Consider the following 18,639-nt stretch of genomic DNA (forward strand, 5'->3'; position numbering starts at 1 on the left):
CAAACAATGCCTTTATACAACACCTGCCCCCCTAATCCATGACAAGATTGCTGGGGAGGCCAGAAATAGGAAGATTGTACAGTTTAACACACAGCTAAGGAGTTGGTGTAGGAAGGAGGGCAGAGATTTTGGATCTTTGGTCTCTGTTCTAGGGAAGATGGGAACTGCACAGAAGGGACTGTTAGCACCTGAACTGGAGGGGGGCGAGGATGAGGATCCGAGCAGGAAGGTTTGCTGGAGCTGCCCGGGTTCCTGGGAACCAGTGTGCCAGAACAGATAGTAGGGGGCTTGTGGAGACCTCAGACAAAGTTAGGAATCGAAAAGGTTGAGTGTGGTGTGACTAATGTCCGGAGGTGTGTGCATTTCAATGCAAGAAGTATTGTAGGAAAGGGCATGGATACTGTAGTCATCAATGAGACTTGTTTGCTGGAAAGACAGGACTAACAGCCCAATATTCTAGGGTTCCATTCCATTGTTTTAGATGTGATAGAGGGGTCAGGGAAAATGTCACAGCACTGTTCTGTCAGGACAGACTGAAGAACTCATCTAATGAGGTGTTATGGGTGGAACTGAGTAATAAGAAAGGTATGATCACGTAATGGGGCTGTATTGTAGTCCACACAACAGTCCGAGGGATTTGGAGGAACAAATCTGTGAAGAGATCGCAGACTGTTGCAAGAGACACAAGGTTGTTATAGTAGGTGATTTTAACTTTCCACATATCAACTGGGAATCCAATTACTGTCAAAGCGCTGGATGGGAAAGTTTGTCAAATGTGTTTAATCAGAATGTAGAAATTCCAGCGAGAGAGTCTGCAATACTGGATCTGCTGTTAGGGAATGAAACAGGACAGGTGGCAAAGATTTGTATAGAGGAACACTTTGCATCCAGGGATCGGAATGCCATTAGTTTCAAATTAAATATGGAAAAAGATGGGTTGTGGTCCACGGGTTAAGCTTCTAAATTGGAGAAAGGCTCATTTTAATGGTGTCAGAAATGATCTGGCAAGTGTGGATTGGGACAGGCTGTTTTCTGGCAGAGGCATACTTGGTAAATGGGAAGCCTTTAAAAGTGAAACTTTGAGAGAACAAAACTTGTACGCACCTGTCAGAATAAAAGGTAAAGATAACAGGGTGGTTTGCAAGAGACAGAGGCCCTACTTAAGAAAAAACGGAGATGCATTACAGGTAAAGAAAGGTAGGAACAAATGAGGTGCTTATGAGTGCAAGAAGACTATGGCCGACAAGCTCAGGAGAATCTCAAGAAATTCTACAGATCTATTAAGAGCAAAAGGATTGCAAGGGACAAAATTGGTCCTCTGGAAGATCAGAATGGTAATAAATATGTAGCAAGTGTAGGAATCGCCGGGGCCCTAGCAGAGATATTTAGGTGATCCTCTGCCTCTGTACCAAGGACTGTTCAAGAAAGGCTTTAAAAGTAAACCAGGAAATTACAGGCTGGAGACCCTGACAGTTGGGGGAAAGCTATTGGAAGGTGTTCTGAGAGACCGGATTTGGATAGGCATGGACTGGTCAAGGAAAGTTAGCATGGCTTCGTGCATGGTAGGTCGTGTCTAACCAATCTTCCGGAGTTTTTTGAGAAAGTTACCGGGAAAGTGGATGTTGTCTACGTGGACTTTAGCACGGCCTTTGACAAGGTCCCACATGGGAGGTTGGTCAAGAAGGTTCAGTCGCTCGGCATTCAAGATGAGGTATTTAATTGGATTAAACGCTGGCTTCACAAGAGAAGCCAGGGTGGTTGTCAAAGGTTCCCTCTCTGACTGGAGGCCTGTAACTAGTGGAGTGCCGCAGCAATCGGTGCTGGGTCTGTTTTTATCATCTGGATCATTGCTATTGATGACAATGTGATAAACTGGGTCAGCAAATTTGTGGGTGACACCAAGGTTGGGGGTGTAGCGGACAGCGAGGAAGGCTATCAAAGCTTGCAGAGGGATCTGGACCAGCTGGAAAACTGGGCTGAAAAATGGCAGGTGGAATTTAATGTAGGCAAATGTAAGGTTGCACTTTGATGGGACCAACCAGGGTAGGTCTTACACTGAACGGTCAGGCACTGAGGAGTGAGGTAGAACAAAGGGATCTAGGAAAACAGGTCCATAATTCATTGAAAGTGGAGTCACAGGTGGATTGGGTCGTAAAGAAAGCTTTTGCCACATTGGCCTTCGTAAATCAAAGTACTGAGATGTTGTGTTGAAGTTGTACAAGACATTGGTGAGGCCTCATTTGGAGTATTGTGTGCAGTTTTGGTCACCGACCTACAGGAAAGATGTAAACAAGATTGAAAGAGTACAGAGAAAGTTTACAAGAATGTTGTTGTGTCTGGAGGACCAGAGTTACAAGTAAAGGTCTTTATCTCTTGGAATGTAGAAGATTTAGAGGAGACTTGATAGAAGTATCCAACATTATGAGTGGAGTCACCATCTTGGAGAGAGAGACTGATCCACACCCAGGAATTGACTGAGAGTGGTCAGACCCTGGGGAGGGTTGTAGAATGGGGGGGGGGGGAGAGGGGGATGAAGGAGAACAAATACACAGATCCCCTCAGATGGGGGGGGGGGGGGGTCACTGACAGGGTAGTGAAGAAGGTAATTGCAACACTGGACTTAATCAGTCAGGGCAGGGAGTACAGGCGTTGGGACGTTACACTGCAGTTGTACAAGATGTACAGTTTTAGTCACCTTGCTATCGGAAGTACAGTGCTTCAAAAAAGTATTCAGCTCCCACAGCTATTTCCACATTTCACTGTCTCATTTTCCAAATTTAAAATGTATTGAAGTCGGCTTTTTTTTGAGCTAATCTACAAAACATTGTGCAGCGTGTCAAATCAAAAGAAAAATTCCAAAACCTGTCAACAATTTACTAAAAAGCCAAAATTGTGAGGCTGAAGAAGTATTCATCCCCTTTGTAATAACTATGCTAACTTTCCTCGGGCGCAATTACCTTACCAACTCACCCAATTTGTTAATGTAGAAAATTGGAGGATCACCTGTTTTTCAATGAATAAATACCCCCTCTCTCCAACAGTACGGTAGATTTTCAACAGACCAAACCAAAATGCAGATAAAAGAGCATTCAAGACAAATCAGGGAAATGATAACAAGGAAGCACAAATCTGGGCAAGGGTACAAGACTATCTCGAAGACACTGAGCATACAGTCGGCCCTCCTTATCCGCGAATTCAACCAACCGTGAATCGCGAAAACCCGGAAGTGCTCTTCCAGCACGGACTTTTTTTCCTTGTCATTATTCCCTAAACAATGCAGTATAACAACTATTTTACATAGCATTTACATTGTGTTAGGTATTACAAGTAATCTAGAGATGATTTAAAGTATACGGGAGGATGTGCGTGCGTTATCGTGGATCGGGATCAAAAAAAAATCGGAAGTTCTCTCACTAAGTCGGAACAGGTACATCCGGTATTATTTAGCGTCAGTTAGTCAAACGTTTGTCTTAGTATATAGTGTATATTTTACCTTTTTATCCATATAAAACACTTAAGAACGTATGTTTCAGTGCCGGGCTCGGGAATTTCTTCCCGAGTTCGATCCAGTGACAGATCGCTATCAGGTCTGCTCTCCACCGTGCCGGGTTGATGTGAGGATCAAAAACCCAAAACCCCAAACCGCAATTATTAAACCACTGCATTTCTTAGTAATAATTGTAGCTTTCATCGGGGCAGAACCTTTCTCACTTTATCCATTAAAATTGTTCCGATCATTGACCGACTGTAGCCTAACGCTTTTCCAATGACCGATGGCATTTCACCTCTTTCTGATCACTTTATTTGCGATCGTGATTATTTTCGTGAACAGAAACACTGCGCATTCAGATCTGTGCCGCTGGGTCCTAAGGTCCACCGCACTGAGGCGGGTTGAATAAGGGACTTGAGCATCCATGAAATTTGGTATCCACGTGGGGTCCCGGAACCAATCCCTCACGGATAAGGAGGGCCGACTACACATCGGAGCTCAGTGCAATCCGTCGTGAGAAAAACTAGGAAACCACAGCCACACTGCCTAGGTCAGGCCGCCTCTCTAAACTCAGTCACCGGTGAAGAACGGGACTTGTAAGAGAGGCTACTGTGACACTAACAATCACTGCAGAGTCAGCGGCGGCATCTGGAGATGAAGCTCCTGGCTTCACAATCTCCAAGGCCTTGCACAAGAAGAGTGGAAGAGTGGCAAGGAAGAAGCCCTGGCTAAAACAAAAAGTGTATCCTTCCCATTCAAGACTTTGCAAAGCGTTACTTAGGAGATGCTGTAAAGACATGGAAGGTGGTCTTGGCCTCAACATTAAACAATACGTGTGGCATAAATTCACTACTGCACATCAGTGGGTTAACACCATCCCCACTGTGAAGTATGGAGGTAGCATCGTGCTAGGGAGATGCTTTTCAGCAGCAGGGACTGGATATCTGGTCAGGATTGATGGGAAGATGACAGATCCTGGATTGAAAACCTGTTGGTATTTGTCAGAAAGCTTAAACTGGAGAGGCAATAAGTCCTTCTGTAGGATGACCCTGAGCACACTGTCAGAGCCACCATGGACTGGCTTCAAATTAAGAAAAGCGATGTCCTCGGTCAGAGACCTGACCCTAACCCCATCGAACATTTCTAGCAAGACCTCAAGTTCGCTGTCTACTGCCACTCCCCAACAAACCTGGCACAGTTTTTTTAAATTAATTTTATGAGTTTCTACAATGTGACAAAACAAAAAATAAAATAGAGGTTTCTACCATGCAAAACAAACATATCAAATGTACAGTTCATAATAACAAAAAGCTGCATATAGTAGGACCGTATAAAGTCATTTACCACCCCACCCCACCCTCCCACTATCCAACTCCAAGCCAATCATACCACCCCATCCCACCCTCCCACTATCCAACTCCAAGCCAAACTTACGATATATGAAAAGTTAATCAGAACTTTTATCACCACAGATCTGTATTTATAAAAAGGTATATTGCCTGCTAACTAAACTATAGTATGTTTACACATAAAAAACTAAATCTTAACCATAAGAAGCTGGAAGTGAGGGATTTAAATGGAAAAGAAAAAAGCAAGGGATGCAGCCTTAATCTAAACGGGAATTATGAAAATATTCCAAAGGTCCCCTCACCTTTTGGAACTTTATGTTCGAATTAAGAAGTGAACGATGAATCTTTTCAAGGTCTAAGCAGGACATAATGTCTCTGAGCCATTGAGCATGAGTGGATGGGGCAACATCTCTCCACCTAAGAGGGACGGCACGTCTGGCCAAAAGAGAGGCGAAAGACAATGTACGACGCTTAGACGGAGTCAGATGCATGTCAGCTTCTCCCAAAGTATCGAAAAGAGCATCAAAGGGTTAGGGTCCAAGTAGCAATTAAGTATTTGAGATAAAGTTTTTAAAAAATCTCTCCAGAATTTCTCCAAGCTAGGACCAGCCCAATACATATGAATAAGGGAAGCCTCGACCCCTTTACACTTATTGCAACAGGGACTAGTATCAGGATAGAACCGCGATGATTTAGTTTTAGACATATGAGCCCTGTGTACAGCCTTGAACTGTGAAAGGCAGTGGCGAGCACACAGAGAAGTTGAATTAACTGACTTGAGAATTTAATCCCAAACCTCGTCGGACAGAGGGAAATTTAAATCACGCTCCCAGGCAGTTTTAATTTGGTCAAAGGGGGCTCGCCTCAACATCGCCAACATATCTCGAATAGTAGAAATCAAACCTTTACCCAATGGGTTCATACGAAGAAACAAGTCCACTACATTTTTATTGGGTGCCTCAGGAAAATTTGGTATTAAAGGGTTAATGAAATGTCTAACTTGGAGATACCTAAAGAAATGAGTGTTGGGTCAGCCAGACTTTACAGAGAGTTGTTCAAAAGTTGCAAAGCACTTATCTATGAAAAGATCTTCAAAGCATCTAAAGTTGGCACAGCTTAAGCAGTTTTGCAAGGAGGAATGGGAAAATCTTGTGCAAAGGTAATAGAGACTCACCCAAAAATACTACTGGCTGTATTTGCTGCGGGAGGTGGTCCAACCAAGTACTGAGCAAAGGGGTTGAATACTTTTGAACTGCTGACATTTCAGTTTTTGGAAATTTTAGCTTTTCAATTTTCCTTGTCTCTTGGGCTCTACTGTGGAGAGAACACAGGTGCATATGATCCACAAATAAAAATTCCCAGTTAAATTGATCAAAATCCCTAGTTGTAATGCTCATTTCTGTCAACAAAGGGTTGGGGGCTGAATAATTTACAAGGCACTGTATACCATTCAGCTGAGAAGAATGCCAAATGTTACCTGAACTCAAGGGAGTCGATCAGGTTGGGACCTGTTCCGTTGGTGTGTACTAAATCACGAGAGGCATGGATGGGGAAAAGACTATTTAACCAAGGGCTGGGGTATCAAGAACTAGAGGGCACAGGTTTAATGTGAGTGGGGGGGGGGTTTTAATAGGAACCTGAGGGGCATCCAGAAGCTGGTCCATATATAGAACCAGCCAGCAGACGCAGTTGTTGAGGCAGGTACAATGAAGATGATAGCATCCAGCAGTCTCGAAGGACAATGGACAGAGGCATTGGTGTGACCTTTCCAGGACACAAGCCTGGGTGGAGCGTGTTGAGATCCTGGGGTGCCCAGTCATCAAGATCCCCCTCTTGGCTTCACTAGTGTAGTCCAAAGGAAAGCTTATGAAGCAATATGTTTGGCTGCAGGAGCTGCCAGAAGATTGTTCGATGACGTCTAGACGCCTTGGGGGCTCCACTCTGGATTTGCTGTCTGGGTTTACTCCCGTAGTCTTTGTCTCTCCCACATATCTGGGCTTTTTACCCACATCTGGGTTCACGGGCACCAGGGCATGTCCAAACGCCAGTGGGCCTGCATGGTACGTGTGCCGGGGCCGGACCTCCTCCCCATCCTCTGTAGTTCAGCCCGAGTCCGAAAGGAATTCAGCGAGGAGGCACTACATGAGGCTTGCTGTGTACCAGTGGGGAGAGACTTAAACATTCAGCTCACATGGATGACATTTAAAAATGTACTCGGACAGGTATAGGGATGGGAAAGCTTCAGAGGGATACAGGCCAATCGTGGGCAAAGGCGACTGGCTTAGACAGGTATCTGGGTCAGCATGGTCCAGTTGGGCCAACGGGCCTGGTTCATCTCTCGGGAGGAATCTGACAGGAGAAGAGAGTGGACCACAGGAGAAAATGGAGGAGGGGAACCAGAGGGAGTTGACGGGCAGGAGAGAAGGGGTGAGAGAAGAACCAGAATGGGTAATGGAGGAAGAGAAGGGGAAGAGAGAGAAATTGTCAGAAGTTGGAGGGAATGGAGGTTCATGCCATCAAGCTGGAGGCTACCCAGACGGGGTAGGAGGTATTGCTCCTCCAAGCTCATTTGGCCTCTGATATTAGTCACCCATTACCCGCACTAGCCCCCAAAGACACAGGACTGCAGATTCCAGAATTTGGATCAGTAGACACTACAGGAGGAACTCAGCCTGTCAGGCAGCATCTGTGAAGGAAAATGGGTAGTCAACGTCGTTAGCTCAACCTCCTTCATCTGAACGGTGAAGGGAGATGAACAAGGAACCTTGTTCCCTCCCGTTGAAACAACTGCGCGGACCAGCCGCGGCTCTGAGCCGGGGATTATTTTGACGTGGCCTGAAAGCTGCACTTTAATGAAAGCCCACGTAGAAGAAAATTCCAGGCGCACAGCGACGGAGTCTGCAGCCGCGCGGCCCGGAGGAGGAACGCAAGTGCCGTCCTCGCCTCAGCCTCCGCCAGCCACGTCGCCCCCTCGGTCCACTCTAGATGAAGGGTCGGCACAAAGTATCGACCGTCCAATCCCCCCCCCCCCCCCCGTCAGTAGCTGCTGTTGCATGCTTGCTCCCCGAAGTCAGAGGGGTCGAGGCAGTGAGCTTCCCTGTAGGGGGGTGGGGAGGAGAGGTCTTCCATACCAGGATTCTGACCTGGGTCCTGGATTATTTAATTACCACCCTGCCTGGCAGATGGAAACCTGATGTGCGGGGTCAGCGGTGAAGGTGGGGGTAAATACCCCCTCCCCTGCCCCTGGTGTACTAATCCACCTGCTTTTGTCTCCTCGTTTCAGCACTCGATCACCCGGCGGAAGAGGCGAGCGGGCAGCTGTCGGCCATGACCGACACCTCACAGCAGACCCTCCAGTAGCGCCAGGCGCCGGTGGGGCAGGGGGGGGGACCAGGCCAACAGGAGCATGAAACGCATGGACTTGAGAGCGGGTGGGGGCCATGACCGGGACTAATGTGACTGGCAGGATGGCCTGTCGTGGGACTTGGAGGCTGGGATGGGTGTCGGTTCCTGTTCCCCCACATTGGTCCATAAGCAAACTCTCTCCCCCCTCCCCAGTCCCATCAAAACAGCCTCCATGCATTATGTGGCCTTAAACCACCCCCACCCTGGTTAAAAGAGGTCCCAGCACAGGGACAGTGAGCAAACTCAGCGGGAACGATCTCGTCCACTGTGAGGTGGTGGTCCGGTTCCTCTCCTGCCTCATCAATCAACTCCAGCCTGGAGCAGCTCGAGAGAATGATGGAACGCTACATACACGCACGCCCTGGCAGTGCTGTCCTCTCCGTGTAACCCCAGGTGAGGAGGGAGTGCCACTCCTCCTGCAGGACCATTGCAATCAGAGCACTGAAACCTCCCCAGCCTCTATCGAGAACTCGCACGCGAAGAGCCTGGTTCAAAACCCAGTCAGGACACACCAGGGTTTTCTCTGCCTTTGCACAGAAACCACCCGTACAGGCAGCCACTGCCACGTCACTCTTCCCCCACCCCCAGAGACCTCAGCGTACAGGACATCCCTGAACTACCAAGCAAGCACTAACTTCGTGGGTTCAGCCACAGGGAAAAATGGGGCCGTTGCTTTGGGAGTGGGCGGGTGGGGGTTAAATTCACATTAAAGAGTTTCACCATCCAGTCACAAGCAACACGGAGAGCATCACCATCGAAAGAGATTGAAGTGCACGTTTAATACCTCCGGGGAGGACAGGACGAGCGAGCGACTCCGAGGGAAGAGAACACAATAAAAGCCTCGCCGCAGAGAGGGTTAACACCACTCAGCCCGAGGGGCCCAGGCCGCCGAACATCTCTTGGGAGGCGTAGGTCACGTAGAGGAAGCCGTCCTCCTCCTTGAACTCCTCGTAGATCTCCGCCATGGTCAGGCTTGTGCTGGCCACGCTCCGGTTGTTCACCAGCAGGTAGAAGGCTTGCTTGGAAGACAGCGCCATTCGATTCCTGAGCAACACAATTCATGAGTGGGCGGGGGGGGGGGGGGGGGGGAAGAGTTTCATAATTAAATGAGAAGTGTACTAATTCGTCTCAGAAGCTGCCAGATTCCCATCTCACATGCCTCACTAACAGTTCTGACAAAAAAAAGAGACAGGTAACTTGAATTTCAGACTTCAATAATAGATTTCATTATGAGGGTTTGCAAATAGTTCAAGAGTCCCAGCACTCACCCACCAATGAGGTGCAGCCTAACCCAGCGGGAACCATCACCATTATTTGCACTAACGGTGTCCAGGCTTTGTTTTGTAATTTGTAAATAAAAACTAATGCGCAGTCTTAACCTGCCCGTTCTAGTTTGTAACCAGGTGGGAACAGGATTATTGTTGGCAGAAATCAAAGGGATCTCAGGGTCCACATCTTCAAAGTTGACAGGCAAGTTAAGGCAGCTGATAAACAAGAGACGCTGGAAATCCAGAGCAACACGCACACAGCTAGAGGAACTCAACAGGTCAATATAAATGGCAACTCTGTTCTGGGCCAAAACCCTTTATCTATCACCTCATGTCATCCCTTCCTCCCCATTCTGGCTCCTGCCCCTTCCCAGTTTTGGTGACCCAAATTCCTCTCGGATTTTGCGTGTTGCTTATGGAGTGTTGGCTTTCACTAGATAATGGGCAAAATAAGTGGCAGATAGAAACAGAAAACCTACAGCACAGCCCACAAAGCTGTGCCAAACATGTCCTCACCTTAGAAGTTACCTCAGGTTTCCCATAGCCCTCTATTTTTCTAAGCTCCATGTACCTGTCCAGGAGTCTCTTAAAAGATCCTATTGTATCCACCTCCACCACCTTCGCCGGCAGCCTCTGTACCTACTTCCAAGCACCTTAAAACTGTGCCCCCTCGCATTAGCCATTTCAGTCCTGGGAAAAAGCCTCTGACTATCCACACGATCAATGCCTCTCATTGTCTTAAACACCTCTATCAGGTCACCTCTCACCCTCCGTCGCTCCAAGGAGAAAAGTGAGTTCACTCAACCTGTTCTCATTAAGGCCTGCTCTCCAATCCAGGCAACATCCTTGTAAATCTCCTTTGCACCCTTTCTATGGTTTCCACATCCTTCCTGTAGTGAGATGAGCAGAACTGAGCACAGTACTCCAAGTGGGGTCTGACCAGGGTCCTATATAGCTGCAACATTACCTCCCAGCTCCTAAACTCAATTGTGGGATGAAGGCCAATGCACCGTATGCTTTCTTAACCACTGAGTCAACCTGCGCAGCAGCTTTGAGTGTCCTATGGACTCGGACCCCAAGATCCTTCTGATCCTCCACACTGCCAAGTGTCTTACCATTAACATTCTGCCATCATATTTAACCTAACAAAATTAACCACCTCACACTTGGATGGAATACAGTGTTGGGAAATGTATGATAACGCATTTTGGCAAAAGGAACAATAGTGCAGACTATTATCTAAATAGAGAAGGTTCAAACATCAGAGGTGCAGAAGGACTGAGGAGTCCTCATGCAAGACTCCCAGAAGGTTAATTTACAGGCTGTGTCTGTGGTAAAGGAGGTAAATGCAATGTTGACATATATTTCAAGGGCAATAGAATATAAAAACAAGGAGATAATGCTGAGGCTTTATGAGACACCAGTCAGGCCACACTTGGAGTATCGACAACAGTTTTGGGCCCCTTATCTCAAAGAATGTTTGTTATTGGAAGGAGTCCAGAGGAGGTTCACGAGGCTGATTCCAGGAATGAAGGGGTTAACGCGTGCGGAGCGGAGCAATTGACAGGTTTGGGACTGAACTCACTGGAAATTCGAAGGAAGTGTGGAGATCTCATTTCAATCTACCAAATATTGAAAGGACTAGATAGGGTGGATGTGGAGAGGATCTTTCCTATGGTGGGGGTATCCAGAACTAGAGGGCACACCTTCAAAATTGAGGGGCGACCTTTTATAACAGAGGTAAGGAGGAATTTTTTTAGCCAGAGAGTAAAAATCTGCGGAACGCCCTGCCACAGACTGCGGTGGAGGCCAAGTCCATGGGTATGTTTAAGGCAGATGTATGGGGTGGAATGGGATCTGGGATCAGCCATGATGGAAAGGTGAAGCAGACTCGATGGACTGAATGGCCTATTTCTGCTCCTGTGAGGGGTTGAGTTCAAGAGCTGTGAGGTAATGTAAAAACGCTGGTTAGATCTCCCATGGAATATAGTATTCAGTGTGGATTGCCTCATTATAGGAAGGAGGTGGAAGCGCTAGAGAGGGTGCAGAGCAGATTTACTAGGACGCTGTCTGGATTAGAGAGCATGTTTTATCAGGTTAAGAACTAGGAGCAAAGTGTTTAAAAACACAGCGCTGTAGGTGCATGGGGTGGTAGAGGTGACACATTAGGGATATTTTAAAAAGTCAACACATAGATGATAGAAAAATGCAGGGCTTTGTAGGAGGGGAGGGTTGGGTTGATCACAAGAAGGTTAAGAAGTTGGCACAACATGGTTAGCTGAAGGGACTGGACTGTGCTCTTATGTTCTGTAATTCTGGAACAAGACAGGGGATAGAAGAGAGCCAGTTTCCAATACAGCAAGCTGCTGGGGAAAACCCGGACCAGCCCACATCAGTCAGGAGAGCATTGAGGGCTAACGTACCCCATAAAGGTGAGAGGGGAGGAGAGCAAGTCTGGGCAGCCCTAGATTTCAAGGGTCGGTTTATAAAAAGAACATGACGGCTGTACGAAAACTGAAGACGGTGGGGCTGTGGGAGAGAAAAGGCCCTTCAAGAATACTGGCCCCATATGGGAGGACAGAGACCCCAGGCCACTAACCGAGGCCAGTGTACCTGGGCAAAGAAGATTGGCATTTCTCATTGGCTGAAGGACTTGTTTCTATACATCTGACATTTAAGGTATGGGGCGGGGGGGAAGGGCATGAATCTTTGAGTGGGTTTATAGGGAGAGGGGTTAATTTTCAGAGGTAGCTGGCCAAGGCAGATGCGCAAAGTTTGAGGTGCGGAGGCAGGGTATATCAGGAGAAACATCCCCACGTTGTGGTCCAAAAACAAGGCGGCACAGGTTTGTGACACAGCATTTGAAAGGTATGGGGGGGGGGGGGGGAGAGAAGAGAAGGTTTTCTCCACAGATACTTCCACCACCTGGAACACACCGCATGAGGGGATGGTAGAACCAGATGGTGTCCATGGCTTCCTCTTGTGCCAACCTCATATTCCACCTGGGTAGCCTCCAACCTATGGTGTGAATATAAATTTCTCCATCTGGTAAAAATATCCCTCCCCCCTTCTTCCTCTTTCTCACTCTGGCCTTTTACCCCTTCTCCCCTGCCCATCACCCTCCCCTGGGTCCCTTTCACCTACGGTCCATTCTCCTATCAGATTCCCCCTTCTCCAACTGTATGTCTCGGTCATTGTAATTCAAGCACTAGTAAATCAAGGCAACTGGACTTGCTGTGTCATCTCGAAGATGTTTCACGTTTCTGATCCATGGTGGGTAGCTTTCCAGCTTGTAAACTGAGTTATTGAAAGGTATAGCAATCACATGAGGGTCGTTAAGAGTCATAGAGGTAATGAGTTAGTCTGATCTTTGACTCTCATTACCCATTAGAACACAGTTGGGGGTTATCACCGCACTGAGAATGTGCCCACCAACATTACAGCTGTAGACAAGGGGCGCAGGAATTTGAGAGAGGCCTCGAAACTGGGCCTTCGTCGAGACAGCAATGAGAACCAGCAGGGACATCAGCCCAGCAGACAGAAAAACAGTCATCCATCTGTAACTGGAGCTTTAGAGCTCAGAAGGATTGTCAGCAAACAGCAAATCCCTGTTTTTTTCTCCCCCCATACTCTGGCAGAAACTCGTCCAACCCAAGGATTTTACACCCGACCATAAACAGCAATATTGTATAAGCTATCCAATACAATGAGAACTACACAGATGTGTACATCAGCAAGATGTACCACTTCACAAGCGGACGGCCCAGCATAGGAGGGCAAGACTCAGCTATATATCTACCCCTAAAGGACAAGGGGCACACTTTGGACAGGCTGTTTGAAAGAGGGGTTAAAGAAGCCATCTTTGTCAAACTAGAAAACCCATCCCTGAACAGAGGGATTGGGGTTCAACACCACCCATCAGCTACTTACGATGCAGTCCTAACATCTCCATCCCAGCATCTCAACAGTTCACACCTCCGTTCATGCAAATACTAATGGCCCTCTCTCTAGACTCATAACGACCCCATGTGATTGCCAAACCTTTAAACAACTCTCAGAGTTTACAAGCCGGAAAACTACCCACCATGGGTCAGAACTGAAGCCACCTCTCGGACGAGTGGTGAAACGTCCGCTAGACATCACAGCAAGTCCAATTGATTCATCTCCAACCCTTTACCTGTCCCACCCACCTGACTTTCCGAACACCTTCCGGCCAGCCTCCTTCCCCTCCTCCCCCACTGGTTTATTCCGGAACCTCCCACCCCCCTTCTCAGTCCTGATGAATGGTCTCAGCCCGGAATGTCAACTGTTTCCTCCTCTCCGTAGATGCTGCCTGGCCTGCTGAGTTCCTCCAGCATTTTGTGGGGCTGCTTTAAACATCTTGGTGAGTGTCTGAATCACCAAGGCTGCCACTGGACGGGATTAAGTGCAATCAGTTCCAGAGGTGAAGGCATCCTCTTCTCATTGCTACCACCAGTGAGGAACAGGAGCCCGAAAATTCACACTCAACGATTCAGTAACAGCTTTAACCCCCTCTGCCACCAGTGAGGAACAGGAGCCCGAAAATTCACACTCAACGATTCAGTAACAGCTTTAACCCCCTCTGCCACCAGTGAGGAACAGGAGCCCGAAGATTCACACTCAACGATTCAGGAACAGCTTTAACCCCCTCTGCCATCTGATTTGCTCACAAAGCAAATTTCACAACAGTGCCTACAAAATGTATTCACACCCTCCCCTCCCACCCCCCCAGCAGTTTCATGTTTTATTGTTTTACAACATTGAATCACAGTGGATTTAATTTGGCCTTTTTTTTTAAAAAAACACTGATCACCAGGAAAAGACTCTCATGTCAAAGTGAAAACAGATCTCTACAAGGTGATCTAAATTAGTTACAAATATAAAGCAAAATAATTGATTCACCTCCCTTCAAGTCAGTATTTAGTGGATGTACCTTTGGCAGCAATTACAGCCCGGAGACTGTGTGGATAGGTCACTATCAGCTCTGCACACCTGGACACTGCAATTTTTCCCCATTCTTCTTTACAAAACTGCTCAAGCTGTCAGATTGTACGGGGAACGTGAGTGAACAGCCCTTTTCAAGTCCAGCCACAAATTCTCAATCGGACCGAGGTCTGGACTCTGACTTGGCCACTCCGGGACATTCTTTGTTGTTCTTAAGCCATTCCTGTGTAGCTTTGGCTTTATGTTTGAGGTCCTTGTCTTGCTGGAAAACAAATCTTCTCCCATGTCTGCATCAGGTTTTCCTCCAGGATTTCCCTGTATTTTACCGCATTCCTTCAGCTTTCACGAGCCTTCCAGGGTCTGCTGAGGTGAAGCATCCTCACAGCTCGATGCAGTCACCACCGTGCTTCACGGTAGGGACGCAGTGTTTTTGATGATGGGCAGCGTTTGGATTACGCCAAACACAAGCGTTAAATCTGATAGCCAAAAAGCTCAATTTTAAATTCAGACCATAGGAACTTCTTCCAGCTGACTCGAGTCTCCCATGTGCCTTCTGGCAAACTAACGATTTCATGTGAAACAGTGACTTCCCCTTCCCCATAAAGCTGTGACCGGTGAAGCACCCGGGCAACAGTTGTTGTATGTGCAGAGTCTCCCATCTCAGCCACTGAAGCTTGTAACTCCTCCAGAGTTGTCATAGGTCTCTTGGTGGCCTCCCTCACTAGTCCCCTCCTTGCACGGTCACTCAGTTTTTGAGGACAGCCTGCTCTCGGCAGATTTGCAGCTGAGCCATATTCTTTCCAATTCTTAATGACTGACCTAACTGTACTCCAAGGGATATTCAGTGACCTGGAAATGTTCTTGTATCCATCTCCTGACTTGTGCCTTTCAATAAGTTTTTCACACTGTTGTTGTGCTCTTTTGCCTTCGTGGTGTAGTTTTTGCTGGGACACTGACTTTCCAGCAGTTGGACCTTCCAGATACAGGTGCATTTTTACTGCAATCCATTGAAACACCCTGACTGCACACAGCTCTCCAAAAACAGATCCCTGTTTGACTAATTATGTGACTTCTAAAACCAATTGGCTGCACCAGAGAAGATTTGGTGTGTCAGATTAAGGGGGAGGGGTGAATATTTATGCAATCAATTATTTTGTTTTATATTTGTAATTACTTTAGATCACTTTGTAGAGATCTGTTTTCACAGACACAAAAGTGTCTTTTTCCATTGATCAGTGTCAAAAAATGCCATATTAAATCCACTGTGATTCAATATTGTAAAACACTAAAATATGAAAACTTCCAAGGGAAGAATACCTTCTTTAGGCACTGTTTTTTTATAGGCATCCGTTAGTCTCGTGAGACCATGGATTTGTGCCTTGGGAAGTTTCCAGGGCGCAGGCCTGGCCAGGGTTGTATTGGAGACCGGCAGTCGCCCAAGCTGCAAATCTCCCCTCTCCACGCCACCGATGTTGTCCAAGAGAAGGGCTAAGGCTAATACAGCTTGGCACTGGTGTTGTCACAGAGCAATGTGTGGTTAAGTGCCTTGTTCAAGGACACAACACGCTACCTTAGCTGAGGCTCAAACTAGCGACCTTCAGATCACTGGACCTACCTTAACCACCTGGCCACGCACCAACACTGTATATCAATATCAATAATAAATAATTCTGGTGGCCTAACCACGTCCAAATCCTTGGCAGAAGCAGGTCATCAGGGACTGGCTCCCTGGTTTCCAAGAACACTAGTTCACAGGCAAAGCGCGCCCAGCCATTGAGTACATCTACCTGAAACGCTGTCGTAGGAAAGCAGCGTCCGTCATCAGAGACCCCCACCACCCAGGCCGTGCTCCCTTCTCCAGAGACCCCCACCACCCAGGCCGTGCTCCCTTCTCCAGAGACCCCCACCACCCAGGCCGTGCTCTCTTCTCCAGAGGCCCCCACCACCCAGGCCGTGCTCCCTTCTCCAGAGACCCCCACCGCCCAGGCCGTGCTCCCTTCTCCAGAGACCCCCACCACCCAGGCCGTGCTCCAGAGACCCCCACCACCCAGGCCGTGCTCCCTTCTCCAGAGACCCCCACCGCCCAGGCCGTGCTCCCTTCTCCAGAGACCCCCACCACCCAGGCCGTGCTCCAGAGACCCCCACCACCCAGGCCGTGCTCCAGAGACCCCCACCACCCAGGCCGTGCTCCCTTCTCCAGAGACCCCCACTGCCCAGGCCGTGCTCCCTTCTCCAGAGACCCCACCACCCAGGCCGTGCTCCCTTCTCCAGAGATCCCCACCACCCAGGCCGTGCTCTCTTCTCCAGAGACCCCCACCACCCAGGCCGTGCTCCCTTCTCCAGAGATCCCCACCACCCAGGCCGTGCACCCTTCTCCAGAGACCCCCACCGCCCAGGCCATGCTCCCTTCTCCAGAGACCCCCACCACCCAGGCCGTGCTCCCTTCTCCAGAGACCCCCACCACCCAGGCCGTGCTCTCTTCTCCAGAGACCCCCATCACCCAGGCCGTGCTCTCTTCTCTAGAGATCCCCACCACCCAGGCCGTGCTCCCTTCTCCAGACACCCCCACCACCCCGGCCGTGCTCCCTTCTCCAGAGACCCCCACCGCCCAGGCCGTGCTCCCTTCTCCAGAGACCACCACCACCCAGGCCGTGCTCCCTTCTCCAGAGACCCCCACCACCCAGGCCGTGCTCCCTTCTCCAGAGATCCCCACCGCCCAGGCCGTGCTCCCTTCTCCAGAGACCCCCACCACCCAGGCCGTGCTCCCTTCTCCAGAGACCCCCACCGCCCAGGCCGTGCTCCCTTCTCCAGAGACCCCCACCACCCAGGCCGTGCTCCCTTCTCCAGAGACCCCCACCACCCAGGCCGTGCTCTCTTCTCCAGAGACCCCCACCGCCCAGGCCGTGCTCTCTTCTCACTGCTGCCATCAGGTAGAAGGTACAGGAGCCTCAGGACTCACATTACCACCCCTCAACCATCAGGCTCCTGAACAAAAGGGGGTAACTACAGTTGCCCTGTTACTGAAATGTTCCCACAACCTATTGACTCACTTTCAAAGACTCTTTACTGGTGTTCTCATTATTTATTGCTATTTATTTATATTTTGCATTTGCACAGTTTGTTGTCTTCTGCACTCTGGCTGATCTTTCACTGATCCTGTTTACAGTTACTATTCTATAGATTTGCCGAGGATGCCCGCGGGGAAATGAATCCCCGCTGACTTGGTTAATAACGTTTACTGAGAACTTGCCGGCTGTGAAGGCGGTGGGGTGGGGTGGGGTGGGGGGGAATCTGGCCCAGAGACGGAGGGGAACTCGCCTGATGATAATGGTGAACTGGCACATGCTGAGCTCCAGGGGCACCAGGTACTTGGACTTGTGCAGCTGGGGCAGCGAGCGCTCCTTGGCGTATCGTTCCACTATTACCTGCGCCGGAGGAAGGGCAAGCGGGGGAGGGGGGAGATGAGAGACCAAATGGAGGGGTAAATTCACACGGTGTCACCGTCCTACCCCTCACCGGGATGGGGGGGGGAACTCTCAAATCCACCCCCACCCCAAAAAAACACACGTACGGACGATTCCCCCCCCCCCACCCGACGCTTGCCCTCGCCCCTCCCCGCTACCAGAGGGGAGTCCTCACCGGCAACTTGTTCGGGAACTTGCCGAGGATGTTTTCCGCCTCGGCCTTCCTCACATCTTAAAAGCCGCGGGAAAAAGATTATAAACATTAAACTTAGCAAGGAACAACTTTTAAACTGAGGTCTCAGCGTTACAGAACGACACGGGAGGGGTCTCACCCACGCCGCGCCTCTCTCTGAACGGCTTGTGATCCATGGACCCCCGGCCAGGTCGGTGAATCTGCTCCCGTGGTCTCCAATTGAGCGTCGCTAACTCTCTCGCCAGGATTTAACCCACTGGGTGCCGGGCCTGCCAGGGGAGACAGGCGTCGGGGCAGACTGCACGGAGGGGGCAGAGGGACTGTGTTGAGTTAAGGCCTTTCCCCATATCAAAACTACGACATTTCTATCAGAGCCGAGGAACTCTGGTCTTTCTGTCCCAAAAACTTCGTAGGGAGAAAGGGTATTCCGCCCATCCTAAGACATGTAGCGAATCGCTGGGTCTATACCCCTGTAGATGCCCCCTGGCCCACAAGTGGGTGTAAC

The 18,639-nt window shown here is 49.0% G+C and overlaps 2 protein-coding genes across 12 annotated transcripts in view; one reads left to right on the top strand and one right to left on the bottom strand.

The window, feature by feature from the left end:
• Nucleotides 1-8,497, top strand: part of bscl2 (BSCL2 lipid droplet biogenesis associated, seipin) — a 116,930-nt gene extending 108,433 nt beyond the window's left edge. For all 11 annotated transcript variants that reach the window (XM_059955165.1, XM_059955166.1, XM_059955168.1 and 8 more), the window contains one exon: nucleotides 8,123-8,497. In XM_059955165.1, coding sequence (XP_059811148.1) covers nucleotides 8,123-8,199 — 77 coding nt within the window. In that variant the 3' untranslated portion in view covers nucleotides 8,200-8,497. The remainder of the gene's footprint in view (nucleotides 1-8,122) is intronic.
• Nucleotides 8,498-8,636: 139 nt separating this feature from the next.
• map1lc3c (microtubule-associated protein 1 light chain 3 gamma) lies at nucleotides 8,637-18,325 on the bottom strand. Its single transcript, XM_059955177.1, has 4 exons — nucleotides 18,274-18,325; nucleotides 18,117-18,172; nucleotides 17,796-17,902; nucleotides 8,637-9,288 (listed from the first exon to the last, which is right to left on the bottom strand). Exons 1-4 carry the CDS (start codon nucleotides 18,308-18,310, stop codon nucleotides 9,111-9,113), a joined length of 378 nt encoding a protein of 125 aa, XP_059811160.1. The 5' UTR covers nucleotides 18,311-18,325; the 3' UTR covers nucleotides 8,637-9,110.
• Nucleotides 18,326-18,639: the final 314 nt, after the last annotated feature.

This window comes from Hypanus sabinus, chromosome 31, assembly GCF_030144855.1.
Source record: "Hypanus sabinus isolate sHypSab1 chromosome 31, sHypSab1.hap1, whole genome shotgun sequence".
Classification (NCBI taxonomy): Eukaryota; Metazoa; Chordata; class Chondrichthyes; order Myliobatiformes; family Dasyatidae; genus Hypanus; species Hypanus sabinus.